Source organism: Bactrocera tryoni, mitochondrion (genome assembly GCF_016617805.1).
Source record: "Bactrocera tryoni mitochondrion, complete genome".
NCBI classification, from domain to species: Eukaryota; Metazoa; Arthropoda; class Insecta; order Diptera; family Tephritidae; genus Bactrocera; species Bactrocera tryoni.
The window spans coordinates 1-15,925 of NC_014611.1; the positions used below are offsets into that span (position 1 = coordinate 1).

A 15,925-nucleotide genomic window follows, 5' to 3' on the forward strand; every position below is an offset into this window, starting at 1 on the left:
AATGAATTGCCTGATAAAAGGGTTACCTTGATAGGGTAAATAATGCAATCAGTATTGCATTCATTATATTTAATAGAATTAAACTATTTCTAAAAGTATCAAAAACTTTTGTGCATCATACACCAAAATATACCTTATTTATTAAAATAGTGATAACTATAAAAAATATACCTATTAAATTAAAAATCAACATTAGGTTAAATAAAAAGATAAGCTAACTAAGCTACTGGGTTCATACCCCATTTATAAAGGTTCTAATCCTTTTCTTTTTAATTTTTAATAATTCAGCAAAAATTATATTCTTTTTTATCTTAATAACAGGAACCCTAATTACCGTCTCATCTAATTCTTGATTAGGTGCCTGAATAGGGCTAGAAATTAATTTGTTATCATTTATCCCCCTAATAAATAGTAATAACTTAACATCTACAGAAGCCTCATTAAAATACTTTTTAACTCAAGCCATAGCATCAGCAGTACTACTGTTTGCTATTATATTAATATACTTGAATAATTACCCAATTACCCAAGACAATTCTTCTTACAGTAATTTAATTATTATTTCTTCACTACTATTAAAAAGAGGAGCAGCACCGTTTCATTTTTGATTCCCTAATGTTATAGAGGGACTCTCTTGAATAAACGCCCTTACTTTAATAACATGACAAAAAATTGCCCCTCTAATACTAATCTCTTACACAACACAAAACACCTTTATTTTTGTAGCAATTATTGCCTCAACTATCACAGGATCGTTAGGAGGGCTCAATCAAACATCTCTGCGAAAATTAATAGCCTTTTCATCAATCAACCACTTAGGATGAATACTAGCAGCTATACAAGCGAATGAATCAATATGGTGTATTTACTTTTCTTTTTATACATTTTTATCATTCAGCTTAACCTTTATATTCAACAATTTTAAGATATTCCATATTAACCAACTATTTAATTCATTCTTCAATTCTAAAATCCTTAAGTTCATTTTATTTTTAAACCTACTTTCACTGGGTGGACTGCCCCCATTTATCGGATTTTTACCTAAGTGGCTAGTGATTCAACTTTTAGTACTAAAAAGTCAATATATGTTAATAACGATTATAACAGTTATAACACTAATTACCTTATTTTTTTATCTACGACTATGTTTCGCGGCATTTATGCTTAATTATTATGAAAATAATTGAACTATTGATATAGTTATCAACAATATTTCTTTTAAATTAATACTAGTCCTATCGTTTATCTCCACATTTAGTCTAATCTTAGTTTCTACGGTTTATTTATTCTTATAAATTATAGCATACAAGGCTTTAAGTTAATTAAACTAATAGCCTTCAAAGCTATAAATATAAGTATAAATCTTTTAAGCCTTAGTAATTTATTACTCCTTTAGAATTGCAGTCTAATGTCATTATTGACTATAAAGCCAAACTTAAATATTAGTTAAATTACTGTAAATGATTAAAAAGAATAAATTCTTATAAATAGATTTACAGTCTATCGCCTAATCTTCAGCCATTTAATCGCGACAATGGCTATTCTCAACAAATCATAAAGATATTGGAACTTTATATTTTATCTTCGGAGCCTGAGCAGGAATAGTCGGAACATCCCTTAGAATTTTAGTCCGAGCTGAACTAGGGCATCCCGGAGCATTAATCGGAGACGACCAGATTTATAATGTAATTGTAACAGCCCATGCTTTCGTAATGATTTTCTTTATAGTTATACCAATTATAATTGGTGGTTTCGGAAACTGGCTTGTTCCTTTAATATTAGGTGCGCCCGATATAGCATTCCCACGAATAAATAATATAAGATTTTGATTACTACCCCCTTCCCTTACACTACTATTAGTGAGAAGTATAGTAGAAAACGGAGCTGGTACAGGTTGAACAGTTTACCCACCCCTATCGTCTGTTATTGCACACGGAGGGGCTTCAGTTGATTTAGCTATTTTCTCACTTCACTTAGCTGGTATCTCATCGATTTTAGGAGCAGTAAATTTCATTACAACAGTTATTAATATACGATCTACAGGGATTTCGTTTGACCGAATACCTCTTTTCGTTTGAGCAGTTGTATTAACAGCCCTATTACTTTTACTATCATTGCCAGTTTTAGCAGGAGCTATTACTATATTATTAACAGATCGAAACTTAAATACCTCCTTTTTTGACCCTGCTGGGGGAGGAGACCCTATTCTTTACCAACACTTATTTTGATTCTTTGGACATCCAGAAGTTTATATTTTAATTCTTCCAGGATTCGGAATAATTTCTCATATTATTAGTCAAGAGTCAGGAAAAAAGGAAACATTTGGATCTCTAGGAATAATTTATGCTATGATAGCAATTGGCTTATTAGGATTTATTGTATGAGCTCACCATATATTCACAGTAGGTATAGATGTAGACACTCGTGCCTATTTCACTTCAGCCACAATAATTATTGCTGTACCTACAGGTATTAAAATTTTTAGTTGACTAGCCACATTACACGGTACTCAACTAAACTATTCCCCAGCTATACTATGAGCCCTAGGGTTTGTATTCTTATTTACAGTAGGAGGATTAACCGGAGTAGTTCTTGCTAATTCATCTGTAGACATTATTCTTCATGACACATACTATGTAGTAGCTCATTTCCACTATGTTCTATCAATAGGAGCAGTTTTTGCTATTATAGCAGGGTTTGTTCACTGGTACCCACTTTTTACAGGATTAGTATTAAATCCTAAATGATTGAAAAGTCAATTTATTATTATATTTATTGGGGTAAACCTAACATTCTTCCCACAACACTTTTTAGGGTTAGCAGGTATACCGCGACGTTATTCAGACTACCCTGATGCCTATACAACATGAAATGTAGTGTCTACTATTGGTTCATCTATTTCTTTACTAGGAATTCTATTCTTCTTATTCATCATTTGAGAAAGCTTAGTAACACAACGACAAGTAGTTTACCCTATACAGCTTAGCTCTTCAATTGAATGACTTCAAAACACCCCTCCAGCTGAACACAGTTATTCAGAACTGCCTCTTTTAACTAACTATCTAATATGGCAGATTAGTGCAATGGATTTAAGCTCCATATATAAAGTATTTTACTTTTATTAGAAACTAATGACAACATGAGCTGCCCTTGGCCTTCAAGATAGAGCCTCTCCTCTTATAGAACAACTTACCTTCTTTCATGACCACGCTTTAATAATTTTAGTAATAATTACAACATTAGTAGGATATTTAATATTTATACTATTCTTTAATTCATACACTAATCGAAACCTTTTACATGGCCAAACTATTGAAATAATTTGAACAATTCTTCCAGCAATTGTCCTACTATTTATTGCCCTACCCTCCCTTCGACTACTATATTTACTAGATGAAATTAATGAACCATCAGTTACATTAAAAGCTATTGGGCATCAATGATACTGAAGCTATGAATATTCAGACTTTATGAATGTAGAATTTGATTCATATATAATTCCAACTAATGAATTAACAACAGACGGATTCCGACTTCTAGATGTTGATAATCGTGTAGTTTTACCTATAAATTCACAAATTCGAATTTTAGTGACAGCAGCAGACGTAATTCATTCATGAACAGTGCCAGCTTTAGGAGTAAAGGTTGATGGAACCCCTGGTCGACTAAACCAAACTAATTTCCTAATAAATCGCCCTGGATTATTTTACGGTCAATGTTCAGAAATTTGCGGGGCTAATCACAGATTCATACCCATTGTAATTGAAAGCCTTCCTGTGAATCATTTTATCAAATGAGTAACTAGTAGAACTAATTCATAATTTTCATTAGATGACTGAAAGCAAGTACTGGTCTCTTAAACCATCTTATAGTAAATTAGCACTTACTTCTAATGAAAAAAAAATTAGTTAAAAAATAACATTAGTATGTCAAACTAAAATTATTAAAGTATTTAATATTTTTTAGTGCCTCAGATAGCCCCCATTGGTTGATTAAGTCTGTTTATTATCTTTTCAATTACTTTCATCTTGTTTAGTATAATAAATTATTACTCTGTAATTCCTAAAACACCTAAATCAGAAATCTCAAATAAGTATTCAACAACTTCTTTAAACTGAAAATGATAACAAATTTATTCTCTGTATTCGACCCCTCATCAAGCATTTTCAATTTATCACTAAATTGAATAAGAACATTTTTAGGACTTCTCCTAATTCCTTCTGCCTACTGATTGATACCTTCACGATGACACATCTTCTGAAATTCAATTCTTCTTACACTTCATAAAGAATTCAAGACTCTTTTAGGACCATCAGGGCATTCAGGGTCAACCTTTATTTTTGTTTCTCTATTTTCACTAATTTTATTCAACAATTTTATAGGATTATTTCCCTATATTTTTACAAGAACAAGTCATTTAACGCTTACTCTTACATTAGCTCTACCCCTATGGTTATGTTTCATACTTTATGGATGAATCAACCACACACAGCACATATTTGCTCACCTAGTCCCTCAAGGAACTCCTGCAGTTCTTATACCATTTATAGTATGTATCGAAACTATTAGTAATATTATTCGACCTGGAACTTTAGCCGTTCGATTAGCAGCTAATATAATTGCAGGACACTTATTACTTACTCTTCTAGGAAACACCGGACCCTCCCTTTCTTATGCAATTGTATCTTTATTATTAATCGGTCAAATTGCTCTATTAGTATTAGAATCAGCAGTAGCTATTATTCAATCATATGTATTCGCAGTTCTAAGTACACTATACTCTAGAGAAGTAAACTAATGTCAACACACTCAAATCACCCCTTTCATTTAGTAGATTATAGCCCGTGACCTTTAACAGGAGCAATCGGAGCTATAACTTCTGTATCAGGACTAGTAAAATGATTCCATCAATATGATATTTCATTATTTGCCTTAGGAAATATTATTACTATTTTAACCGTTTATCAATGATGACGAGATGTTTCTCGAGAAGGAACTTTTCAAGGATTACACACTCTACCTGTAACACTAGGACTACGGTGAGGAATAATTCTATTTATTTTATCAGAAGTTTTATTTTTTGTATCTTTCTTCTGAGCTTTTTTCCATAGTAGATTATCCCCAGCTATTGAATTAGGAGCTATATGACCCCCTGCAGGGATTCAACCCTTTAACCCATTCCAAATCCCACTATTAAATACAGCTATTCTATTGTCCTCAGGAGTAACTGTAACATGAGCTCATCACAGTTTAATAGAAGGTAATCACTCTCAAGCAACACAGGGACTATTTTTTACAGTTCTTCTAGGGGTTTACTTCACTATTCTGCAAGCATATGAATACATCGAAGCACCATTTACTATCGCAGATTCAGTTTATGGATCTACCTTTTTCATGGCAACAGGATTCCACGGAATTCATGTATTAATTGGGACAACCTTTCTTCTAGTATGCTTAATTCGCCATTTAAACAATCACTTTTCTAAAACCCACCACTTTGGATTTGAAGCAGCTGCATGATACTGACATTTCGTCGATATCGTCTGATTATTCCTTTATATTTCAATTTATTGATGAGGAGGGTAATTAATTTTTATCTGTATAGTATATAAGTATATTTGACTTCCAATCATAAGGTCTACTAATTAGTAGTATAGATAATTTTTTCAATTGCTATTATAGCATCAATTTTAATTATTATTACCAGCGTAGTTATAACTCTAGCCTCTATTTTATCAAAAAAAGCATTAACAGATCGTGAAAAATGTTCTCCTTTTGAATGCGGGTTTGATCCTAAATCTTCTTCACGACTGCCCTTTTCCCTTCGGTTCTTTTTAATTACAATTATTTTCTTAATTTTTGATGTAGAAATTGCTCTTATTCTACCCATAATTTTAATTATTTCAATTTCTAATATTACTATATGGGCTACAACAAGAATTGTATTCATCATTATTTTAATTATCGGGCTATACCACGAATGAAACCAAGGGATACTAAATTGATCAAATTAGGGTTGTAGTTAATTATAACATTTGATTTGCATTCAAAAAGTATTGAAATATCAATCTACCTTATAATTAAGAATATGAAGCGATTTATTGCAATTAGTTTCGACCTAATTTTAGGTATATAATACCCTTATTCTAGTAAACTTAAATATTAGTTAAATTACTAGTTATTAATTGAAGCCAAAAAGAGGCTTATCACTGTTAATGATAGAACTGAGAATATCCTCCAATTAAGGAAGTATGACGTTCAAGAAAAAGCTGCTAACTTTTATCTTTTAATGGTTAAACTCCATTTGTACTTCTGTTTATATAGTTTAATAAAAACATTACATTTTCATTGTAAAAATAAAATTTTCTTTTTTTATAAATTACTAAATGGAATACACTACATCCAAGAATTATTTAATTACCCTAACATCTTCAGTGTTATGCTCTATTTTAAGCTACTTGAATAAAAAATCAAAAAAAATGAAAACAAGAAAATAATTCATAAAACAAATAATAAAAGATAAATCTTTAAGTTATTATTGTGTATAATAGATACATATTGAGAATATTTAACCAACTCATTATATAAATTTTGACCTCCTAAAAATTCTGACCACCCCTGATCAAAAGATTTACACACTCTTATCCCTAACACCAAAGGATAATTAATAATCCCGTAAGTTGAAATATAAGACATAAATCATATAGAACCAGAAAAATAACTAGCTAAATAATTATGCAAAGACTTATTAAAATAAAATAAAGAAACATTAGAAATTAAATACCCCAGTACTCCCCCTACTACACAAACAAATAAAGTCAATAATTTTAAATGGCTAGGCAAACAAACCATATAGGGAGTTGGAAAAATTAACCATCTTAATATGCTACCTCCCACAATTCTCATAATTAATAGACCGCTTATTCCTCGCAACATAACTCAACCCTCATCTCTTAGTATATTTAAAGAACCACAGTTTAATTCCCCCGTTATAGAATAATAAACCAGTCGAAAAGAATAACAGACAGTTAGCCCAGTAGAAAAAAAATAAAGAAAAAAAGAAAAAACATTAATATAACTTAAAGAAACAACTTCTAAAATCAAATCCTTAGAATAAAACCCAGCTAAAAAAGGTATCCCACACAACGCTAAATTAGCCACATTAAAACACCCAGAAGTCAAGGGTATATATACACCTAACCCCCCTATCAACCGAATGTCTTGAGAGTTATTTATGTTATGAATAATGGCTCCGGCACACATAAATAACAATGCTTTAAATAAAGCGTGAGTTAATAAATGAAAAAAAGCAAGTTTATAAAATCCTATAGATAAAATTCTTATTATAAGACCCAACTGTCTTAACGTAGAAAGAGCAATAATTTTCTTTAAATCAAATTCAAAATTAGCCCCTAGCCCTGCCATAAATATAGTTAGTCCAGAAAGCAACAACAATAAATCACCCAACCATCTACCTCTTAATAAAATATTAAATCGGATTAATAGATAAACCCCAGCAGTTACTAGAGTTGAAGAATGGACTAAAGCCGATACAGGGGTAGGAGCTGCTATAGCAGCAGGTAATCAAGAAGAAAACGGAATCTGAGCTCTTTTAGTTATAGCAGCCAATATAACTAATGCTCCAATAATTTCTATTTCAACGCTATCCTTCATACTTTCCAAATAAAAAATATAATTTCAACTTCCATAATTTAACATTCAAGCAATAGCCAATAAAAAGGCCACATCCCCAATCCGATTAGACAAAGCAGTAAGTATCCCAGCATTATAAGACTTAACATTTTGAAAATAAATAACCAAACAGTAAGATACCAACCCTAACCCATCTCACCCTAACAAAATTCTAATTAAATTAGGGCTAATAATTAACAACATCATAGACAACACAAATATTAAAACTAATATAATAAAACGGTTAATATTTATATCTCCTCTCATGTACTCCTTTCTATAATAAATTACTAAAGAAGCAATTAACAAAACAAAAGACATAAATAGTAATCTCATTCAATCGAACAAAAAAGTTATTACAATTCTAGTTGAATTTAAACTAACAACTTCTCACTCTAAAAATAAAGAATAATCATTTAACAAAAATACTAAACTAGAACTAAAAAAACTAATTCTAATAGTAATTAAAATTAAAAATCTAATTCTACAAATTGACAAATATTTCACGATCTAAAATGACAAGCGTCATTTCATTGACACCACAAATCAATATTTTAAATAAACTATTTAGATCTAAAGTCAAAATAAACAGATATCTCTCTTTAAAATTAATAAATTTAAAGGAAATCAATGAAGAAACAATAAAAAAAATTCACGAACCTTACCCCCTCTAAATGAATAAGCCCCTGAAAAAATCTTTCCGTGTTGACTATAAGCGTATAAATATAAAGTATAAGCAGCGCTAAAAAAAGACAATAAAGACAAAGAAATTATTGTAACCCAAGATCAACTTACAATTCTATTTAATAAAGAAATTTCTCCCAATAAATTTAGAGAAGGAGGAGCAGCCATATTACAAGCTCTTAGTAAAAATCACCACAAAGTCATTGAAGGCATAAAATTTAATAATCCCTTATTAATTAATAAACTTCGACTTCCCAATCGCTCATATGTAATATTGGCTAAACAAAATAGCCCAGATGAGCACAACCCATGAGCAATTATTAAAGTGTAAGAACCACAAAGACCCCAATATGTTAAAGTTATTAGACCCCCTAAAACAATTCCCATATGGGCAACAGATGAATAAGCAATTAAGGCTTTTAAGTCCGTTTGACGTAAACAAACTAAACTAATTAAAACTCCCCCCACTAATCTAATTCTAACTCATACATAGTTATATTTGATACCTCTCAACTGTAAAAAAGAGAAAACCCGCAACAATCCATACCCCCCTAGCTTCAATATAATACCAGCTAAAATTATTGACCCTGAAACTGGAGCTTCAACATGAGCCTTAGGAAGCCATAAATGAACTAAAAATATAGGCATTTTAACTAAAAAGGCCAAAATTAAAGATAAATATAACAAATCATAATTAAATATATAATTACTCAATAAATAAAAATTTATTGTATTTAAATTATTATATAAATAAAAAATTCCTACTAACATAGGTAAAGAAACCAACAACGTATAAAACAATAAATAAACTCCAGCTTGAAGACGCTCTGGTTGATACCCCCAGCCTAAAATTAAAAATAAAGTAGGAATTAGTCTTCTTTCAAAAAATAAATAAAACATAAACAAATTCATTCTTCTAAAAGTTAACACTAAAAAAATTAACAAAATTAAAATATTAAATAAAAACAAATTTTTATAATTATTATATTTATAAACAGATTCACTAGCACTAAGTATAAGTGTACAAATTCAAAATCTTAATAAAATAAGACCATAAGAAATAACATCAAATCCTAAAAAATATGAAATATTTACAAAATAATTAGTACAATAATTTAAAGCAATAAAAACAAAAGTTACAATAAATAATAAATTCTGAACCATTCAAAATAAACCGTTCATAAAACAAATAGGACTAATAAAAAGTATTATAAAAATCAATTTTAACATTGTAATACATTAAATGACTGAAAATAATCATTCCCATGTGTACGAATTATAGAAACTAAAATAGAAAGACCCAAAGCACCTTCACATACTCTAAAAGTTAAAAATATTATACTAAAAAATCTTCTATAGTCTATTAAATTTAAATAAATAAACAAAAGAAAAAATAAACTTAATACAATATACTCCAAACTTAAAAGCATTGATAATAAATGTTTGCGATTAGAAACAAAAACAAAAATTCCTATTAAAAATAAAAAACAAGGTAATCCTCAATATAAACTCATTAACATTAGTTTTAATAGTTTAATAAAAACATTGGTCTTGTAAACCAAAAATAAGACTATATCTTTTAAAACTTCAAGAGAAAAGAAATAACTTTATCATTAATCCCCAAAATTAATATTTTAAATAAACTACCTCCTGAAATTATACAACTCTTCTTATACTCTTCAACACTAGTCTCAAGATTAATTTTTATTCAAATAAATCACCCTTTAGCTATAGGATTAATATTATTAATCCAAACATTGCAAATTTGTTTAATCACCGGATTAATAGCTAAAAGATTCTGATTTTCATACACCTTATTTTTAATTTTTTTAGGAGGTATACTAGTACTATTTATTTATGTAACCTCATTAGCATCAAATGAAATATTCTCCCTGTCTATAAAATTAACAACCATCTGTATAATAATTATTTTGACCCTTACAATAATTGCTATATTTACAGATAAATTATCAACATCCCCATTTATTGAAAATTTAGAAATACAACCTTTACTTAACTTTAATTTAACTGTCTCTGAAAACTCTTTAAATCTTCACAAACTATATAATTATCCAACAAATTTTATTACTATTCTATTAATAAACTACCTATTAGTCACATTAATTGCGGTTGTAAAAATTACTAAATTATTTTATGGGCCTCTTCGACAAATAAACTAATGAACAAACCTTTACGAACCCAACACCCACTCTTTAAAATTGCAAATAATGCATTAGTAGATCTTCCAGCTCCAATTAACATTTCAGCCTGATGAAACTTCGGGTCTTTATTAGGCCTATGTTTAATTATTCAAATTCTAACAGGATTATTTTTAGCTATACACTATACAGCAGACATCAACTTAGCATTCAATAGAGTAAATCACATCTGTCGTGATGTAAACTACGGATGATTACTTCGAACTCTTCATGCTAATGGTGCATCATTTTTCTTTATTTGCATCTATTTACACGTTGGACGTGGAATTTACTACGGATCTTACTTATTTACCCCTACCTGATTAGTAGGAGTACTAATCCTATTCTTAGTAATAGCAACAGCATTTATAGGATATGTCCTACCCTGAGGTCAAATATCCTTCTGAGGAGCCACAGTTATTACTAATTTATTATCAGCTATCCCTTATCTAGGAATTGACTTAGTTCAATGAGTATGAGGAGGATTTGCAGTAGATAATGCCACACTTACTCGATTCTTCACATTCCACTTCATTTTACCATTTATTGTATTAGCAATAACTTTAATCCACCTACTTTTTCTTCACCAAACCGGCTCTAATAACCCAATTGGCCTAAATTCTAATATTGACAAAATCCCCTTTCATCCCTACTTCTCTTACAAGGACATTGTAGGATTTGTTATTATAATCGCAGCACTAATCCTGCTAACGCTAATTAATCCATACTTACTAGGAGACCCAGATAATTTTATCCCCGCCAACCCTCTGGTTACCCCAGTACACATTCAACCAGAGTGATACTTCTTATTCGCTTATGCAATTCTACGATCTATTCCTAATAAACTTGGAGGGGTAATTGCACTAGTTCTGTCAATTGCTATTCTAGCAATTCTCCCTTTCTACCACTTAAGAAAATTCCGAGGTATTCAATTCTATCCCATCAATAAAATTTTATTTTGAACTATAGTTGTAACTGTAATTTTATTAACATGAATTGGAGCACGACCTGTAGAAGAACCTTATGTATTAGTAGGTCAAATCTTAACTGTAATCTACTTCTTATATTATATTATCAACCCCTTAGTAAATAAATGATGAGACAACTTAATTAATTAGTTAATGAGCTTGAACAAGCGTATGTTTTGAAAACATAAGATAGAGATCAACCTTTCTATTGACTTTACTAAATTTTATTAACCACATATAATAAATCAATAATAGTTTTAACCCAATAATAAATAATAAAAAATTTAATGAAAAAGGTAAAAAACTCTTTCAAGCTAAATATATTAATTTATCATAACGAAATCGAGGTAAAGTACCTCGAGCTCAAATAAAAACAAATGAAATAAATGTTAACTTAATATAAAATATAATATTAAACACATCACACCCCAAAAAAATTACACAAAACAATATACTTATAAATAAAATTCTAGCATATTCAGCTATAAAAATTAAAGCAAATCCCCCTCTTCTGTATTCAATATTAAATCCAGAAACTAATTCTGATTCACCTTCTGCAAAATCAAAGGGAGTACGATTAGTTTCAGCTAAACAAATACAAAATCAAACCAATCTAATAGGAAATAAAATTACCAAAAATCAAATAGTTTTTTGATAATAAAAAAAATCTAAAATATTATAACTTCCAATTAAAAACACAAAAGATAATAAAACCAAAGCTATTCTAACTTCATAAGAAATAGTCTGGGCCACAGCTCGCAACCCCCCTAACAATGCATAATTAGAATTAGAAGATCAACCAGCAATTATAACAGTATAAACCCCTAATCTAGTACAACATAAAAAAAATAATAACCCCAAATTAAACGAAAATAACTTAACAAATAAAGGAATACACAATCAAGCAACCAAAGACAAAAATAAAGAAAAAATAGGAGAAAAATAGTAAGAAATATAATTTGATAAAAGAGGGTAAGTTTGTTCCTTAGTAAATAACTTAATCGCATCACAAAAAGGTTGGGGAATCCCTATTAAACCCACTTTATTTGGTCCCTTACGAATCTGAATATAACCTAAAACCTTACGCTCTAAAAGAGTTAAAAAAGCCACTCTAACTAAAACACAAATTACCAAAATTAAACTTCCAATAATTGATAAAATAAATTCTATAAAAAACAAGTACTATTTGTAATATAAATTACATAAATAAATTCTAAATTTATTGCACTAATCTGCCAAAATAGTATAAATTAATCATATTCGTCATATAAAATATTATTATTTTAATACCTGGTCCTTTCGTACTAAGGTATTATAATGAATTAAAGATAGAAACCAACCTGGCTTACGCCGGTCTGAACTCAGATCATGTAAGAATTTAAAAGTCGAACAGACTTAATATTTAAGCGGCTACACCTAAAAGTATATCTTAATCCAACATCGAGGTCGCAAACTTTTTTATCGATATGAACTCTCCAAAAAAATTACGCTGTTATCCCTAAAGTAACTTAATCTTATAATCACTATTAATGGATCAATAACTCATAAATTAATGATTTTTAACAACTAAAAGTTCATTAAATTTTAATATCACCCCAACAAAATACTCTAAATTATAAAAATAAAACTAATCTAAAAAATTTAAACAACTTAAAATATAAAGATTTATAGGGTCTTCTCGTCTTTTAATTAAATTTTAGCTTTTTGACTAAAATATAAAATTCTATTATAAATTTATATGAAACAGCTTATACCTCGTCCAACCGTTCATACCAGCCTTCAATTAAAAGACTAATGATTATGCTACCTTTGCACAGTTAGAATACTGCGGCCATTTAAATAATTTCAGTGGGCAGGTCAGACTTTTAAAATAACTCAAAAAGACATGTTTTTGTTAAACAGGCGGGTAAAATTTTTGCCGAGTTCTTTATACAAACTTATCATTTAAAATTATATAAACAAAAAATATACTAATTCTATCATTATTTCTTTTTATATTTTATTAATAAAAAAATTTTTATAAATAAATTAAAATATAATAAATAATATAATTTATAAAATAATTTATAACAAACTTTATAATGATTGCTAATTCTAAGCATACATTTTATATTAACATTATTAATTTTTAATAATTTATCTTAAAGCTTATCCCTTAAGATATTCAAATAAATAAATTTTTCAATTAAATAAATAACCAAAAAATCAAAAACCTGTAAATTAAATTTATTTCTAAAAAAACTAGATACCTTTATAAACGAATAACATTTCATTTCTAATAATTTATTTAAAATAATTTTGACACATTAACTTTAATAAACTATTAACTCTTATAAAATCGAGATTAATATATACATATTAATTATTTGATAAACCCTGATACACAAGGTACAATAAATTAAATTTTCTTTTAATACAAAAATTTTTCAAAATATTTCAACTATCTTTCACAATACTAATCAACTATTATTAATATTATTTTTTCATTAAAAATTACTAAAACATTTAATTATATAATTATTTTTAATACCTTAAATTTAAAAACAAAATAAATTAATAAGCAAATTTTGATCAATTTATATTGATTTGCACAAAAATCTTTTCAATGTAAATGAAATGCTTTACTGAATAAGCTTTAAATTGTCATTCTAGATACACCTTCCGGTACATCTACTATGTTACGACTTATCTTGCCTTAATAGCAAGAGCGACGGGCGATGTGTGCATATTCTAGAGCTAAAATCAAATTAACAATCTTTAAAATTTTACTATCAAATCCACCTTCACTAAACATTTCAAAATTAGATCCGTTTAAATAAATTTATTGTAACCCATCTCTACTTAAATATAAGCTACACCTTGATCTGATATAAATTCTTATAAAAATTATAGAAAATTATTATTCTAATAAAATATTCTGATAACGACGGTATATAAACTGAAAAACAAATTTAAGTGAGGTACATCGTGGATTATCAATTACAGGACAGGTTCCTCTGAATAGACTAAAATACCGCCAAATTTTTTAAGTTTCAAGAACATAACTACTACTACCTTAGTGATTAAAGTTACATTTTAAATAATAGGGTATCTAATCCTAGTTTATAACTAAAATTTACAAGCTTCAAAACCTTTATAAAAAAATTTTTTAAATTTAAAATTTCACCTAATAAATTTAATGTTATTTTCATATAATAAATTTTAACTCACACCAAACAAATTTTATTCGCATTATTTGTGTAACCGCGGCTGCTGGCACAAATTTAGCCAATACTCTATGAAATTACTATTTCCAAATTTCTTTGATTAATAATACTATTTACTGAGAATATAATTAAATTTTATTTACTATTTAAATAAATAAAAATACACGCAAAAACTTACATATAAAATAAATCAATAATAAAATACAAAGCCAAAATAAAACTTTAATATTAGTTAAATTAATAATCAATATATAACAACAATAAATATAAATATTAAGATAGATAACATTATTAAGTTAATAAAAAAAAAATAGATTAAAAACCTTAAATAAAACCGATTAGTAGTTTCTCTTAATCAGCAATTACCCCCTAAGTAATATACCGTTTTTCATTAAAAAAATTAGATGAAACTTAACCTATTATGAAAAATCAACTAAATTAAATCTTACTATTAATTTTTAAAATTAATTTTAAATCTGTCCATATTTATAAAAATAAATATTAATAATAAAAAAAAATAATATACAAATTGAAATAATAATTAAATTAAATAACAGAAAAAAATTATATTAATAACTAGTAATTTAACTAATATTTAAGTTTCATCTAATTTTTTTTTTTTTTTTTTTTTATTAATAAATTTTATAAATATTAAATTTATTTATAAATATTTTATCATGTATTTATTTTAAATGTAAATTTATTTATTATACTTATATAAATATTAAAAATAAATAAACGATATACCAAATTAAGATTAATATATATATATATGTATATAAATATTTAATTAATTAATAGATATCTATATTCATATAAAAAAAAACCTTAAGATTCATAGATGAATAACAGTATTATCAATTTATTAGTATATAATATAATCTAACATTATAAACATTGTTATAAATTAATATTAAAAATAAATTTATTATAATCATTTATCTATTTATATGAAGTTGATCTTTTAATTCTCGGAAATGTCTATATTGGAATTTTAAGTTATCTAGATTAACAAAAATTAATTTTTAAAGCAGTACTTTTTTTATTTATTTAAATACTTAAAAAATAATTTTTAATTAAGGTAGGTATACAACTTAAATGTAAGTATAAAAAAAAAAAAAAAAAAAAAAATTAGATGAAAACAGCCTATTTCATTTGAAATAAGTTAATTTCATTC

At 27.6% G+C, this 15,925-nt stretch overlaps 13 protein-coding genes across 13 annotated transcripts, besides 25 other annotated features; 9 read left to right on the forward strand and 4 right to left on the reverse strand. All coding sequences in view use genetic code 5, as the record gives it.

The window, feature by feature from the left end:
• Positions 1-66, forward strand: a tRNA (tRNA-Ile).
• Positions 64-132, reverse strand: a tRNA (tRNA-Gln).
• Positions 133-203: 71 nt separating this feature from the next.
• Positions 204-272, forward strand: a tRNA (tRNA-Met).
• ND2 (NADH dehydrogenase subunit 2) lies at positions 273-1,295 on the forward strand. Its single transcript has one exon. It carries the CDS (start codon positions 273-275, stop codon positions 1,293-1,295), a length of 1,023 nt encoding a protein of 340 aa, YP_003934995.1.
• Positions 1,296-1,307: 12 nt separating this feature from the next.
• Positions 1,308-1,376, forward strand: a tRNA (tRNA-Trp).
• Positions 1,369-1,431, reverse strand: a tRNA (tRNA-Cys).
• A 30-nt stretch (positions 1,432-1,461) lies between these two features.
• Positions 1,462-1,528, reverse strand: a tRNA (tRNA-Tyr).
• Positions 1,527-3,061, forward strand: COX1 (cytochrome c oxidase subunit I; the record flags this gene model as incomplete). Its single annotated transcript has 1 exon — positions 1,527-3,061. A coding segment is annotated over one exon (1,535 nt), but the record flags the coding sequence as incomplete, so codon positions are not given.
• Positions 3,062-3,127, forward strand: a tRNA (tRNA-Leu).
• A 4-nt stretch (positions 3,128-3,131) lies between these two features.
• COX2 (cytochrome c oxidase subunit II) lies at positions 3,132-3,821 on the forward strand. The gene has a single exon. The coding sequence runs from the start codon at positions 3,132-3,134 to the stop codon at positions 3,819-3,821; it is 690 nt and encodes a 229-aa protein (YP_003934997.1).
• A 4-nt stretch (positions 3,822-3,825) lies between these two features.
• Positions 3,826-3,896, forward strand: a tRNA (tRNA-Lys).
• Positions 3,897-3,898: 2 nt separating this feature from the next.
• Positions 3,899-3,965, forward strand: a tRNA (tRNA-Asp).
• Positions 3,966-4,127, forward strand: ATP8 (ATP synthase F0 subunit 8). Its single transcript has one exon. It carries the CDS (start codon positions 3,966-3,968, stop codon positions 4,125-4,127), a length of 162 nt encoding a protein of 53 aa, YP_003934998.1.
• On the forward strand, positions 4,121-4,798 carry ATP6 (ATP synthase F0 subunit 6). Its single transcript has one exon. The coding sequence runs from the start codon at positions 4,121-4,123 to the stop codon at positions 4,796-4,798; it is 678 nt and encodes a 225-aa protein (YP_003934999.1).
• COX3 (cytochrome c oxidase subunit III) lies at positions 4,798-5,586 on the forward strand. The gene has a single exon. It carries the CDS (start codon positions 4,798-4,800, stop codon positions 5,584-5,586), a length of 789 nt encoding a protein of 262 aa, YP_003935000.1.
• Positions 5,587-5,595: 9 nt separating this feature from the next.
• Positions 5,596-5,660, forward strand: a tRNA (tRNA-Gly).
• Positions 5,661-6,012, forward strand: ND3 (NADH dehydrogenase subunit 3). The gene has a single exon. A coding segment is annotated over exon 1 (352 nt).
• Positions 6,013-6,077, forward strand: a tRNA (tRNA-Ala).
• Positions 6,078-6,084: 7 nt separating this feature from the next.
• Positions 6,085-6,148, forward strand: a tRNA (tRNA-Arg).
• A 33-nt stretch (positions 6,149-6,181) lies between these two features.
• Positions 6,182-6,246, forward strand: a tRNA (tRNA-Asn).
• Positions 6,247-6,314, forward strand: a tRNA (tRNA-Ser).
• Positions 6,315-6,381, forward strand: a tRNA (tRNA-Glu).
• An 18-nt stretch (positions 6,382-6,399) lies between these two features.
• Positions 6,400-6,464, reverse strand: a tRNA (tRNA-Phe).
• Positions 6,465-8,184, reverse strand: ND5 (NADH dehydrogenase subunit 5). Its single transcript has one exon. A coding segment is annotated over exon 1 (1,720 nt).
• A 15-nt stretch (positions 8,185-8,199) lies between these two features.
• Positions 8,200-8,265, reverse strand: a tRNA (tRNA-His).
• On the reverse strand, positions 8,266-9,606 carry ND4 (NADH dehydrogenase subunit 4). Its single transcript has one exon. It carries the CDS (start codon positions 9,604-9,606, stop codon positions 8,266-8,268), a length of 1,341 nt encoding a protein of 446 aa, YP_003935003.1.
• ND4L (NADH dehydrogenase subunit 4L) lies at positions 9,600-9,896 on the reverse strand. Its single transcript has one exon. It carries the CDS (start codon positions 9,894-9,896, stop codon positions 9,600-9,602), a length of 297 nt encoding a protein of 98 aa, YP_003935004.1.
• A 2-nt stretch (positions 9,897-9,898) lies between these two features.
• Positions 9,899-9,963, forward strand: a tRNA (tRNA-Thr).
• Positions 9,964-10,029, reverse strand: a tRNA (tRNA-Pro).
• A 2-nt stretch (positions 10,030-10,031) lies between these two features.
• ND6 (NADH dehydrogenase subunit 6) lies at positions 10,032-10,556 on the forward strand. The gene has a single exon. It carries the CDS (start codon positions 10,032-10,034, stop codon positions 10,554-10,556), a length of 525 nt encoding a protein of 174 aa, YP_003935005.1.
• Positions 10,556-11,690, forward strand: CYTB (cytochrome b). Its single transcript has one exon. A coding segment is annotated over exon 1 (1,135 nt).
• Positions 11,691-11,757, forward strand: a tRNA (tRNA-Ser).
• Positions 11,758-11,772: 15 nt separating this feature from the next.
• ND1 (NADH dehydrogenase subunit 1) lies at positions 11,773-12,712 on the reverse strand. The gene has a single exon. A coding segment is annotated over exon 1 (940 nt).
• A 10-nt stretch (positions 12,713-12,722) lies between these two features.
• Positions 12,723-12,787, reverse strand: a tRNA (tRNA-Leu).
• Positions 12,788-14,113, reverse strand: an rRNA (l-rRNA).
• Positions 14,114-14,185, reverse strand: a tRNA (tRNA-Val).
• Positions 14,186-14,974, reverse strand: an rRNA (s-rRNA).
• Positions 14,975-15,925: an origin of replication (A+T rich region).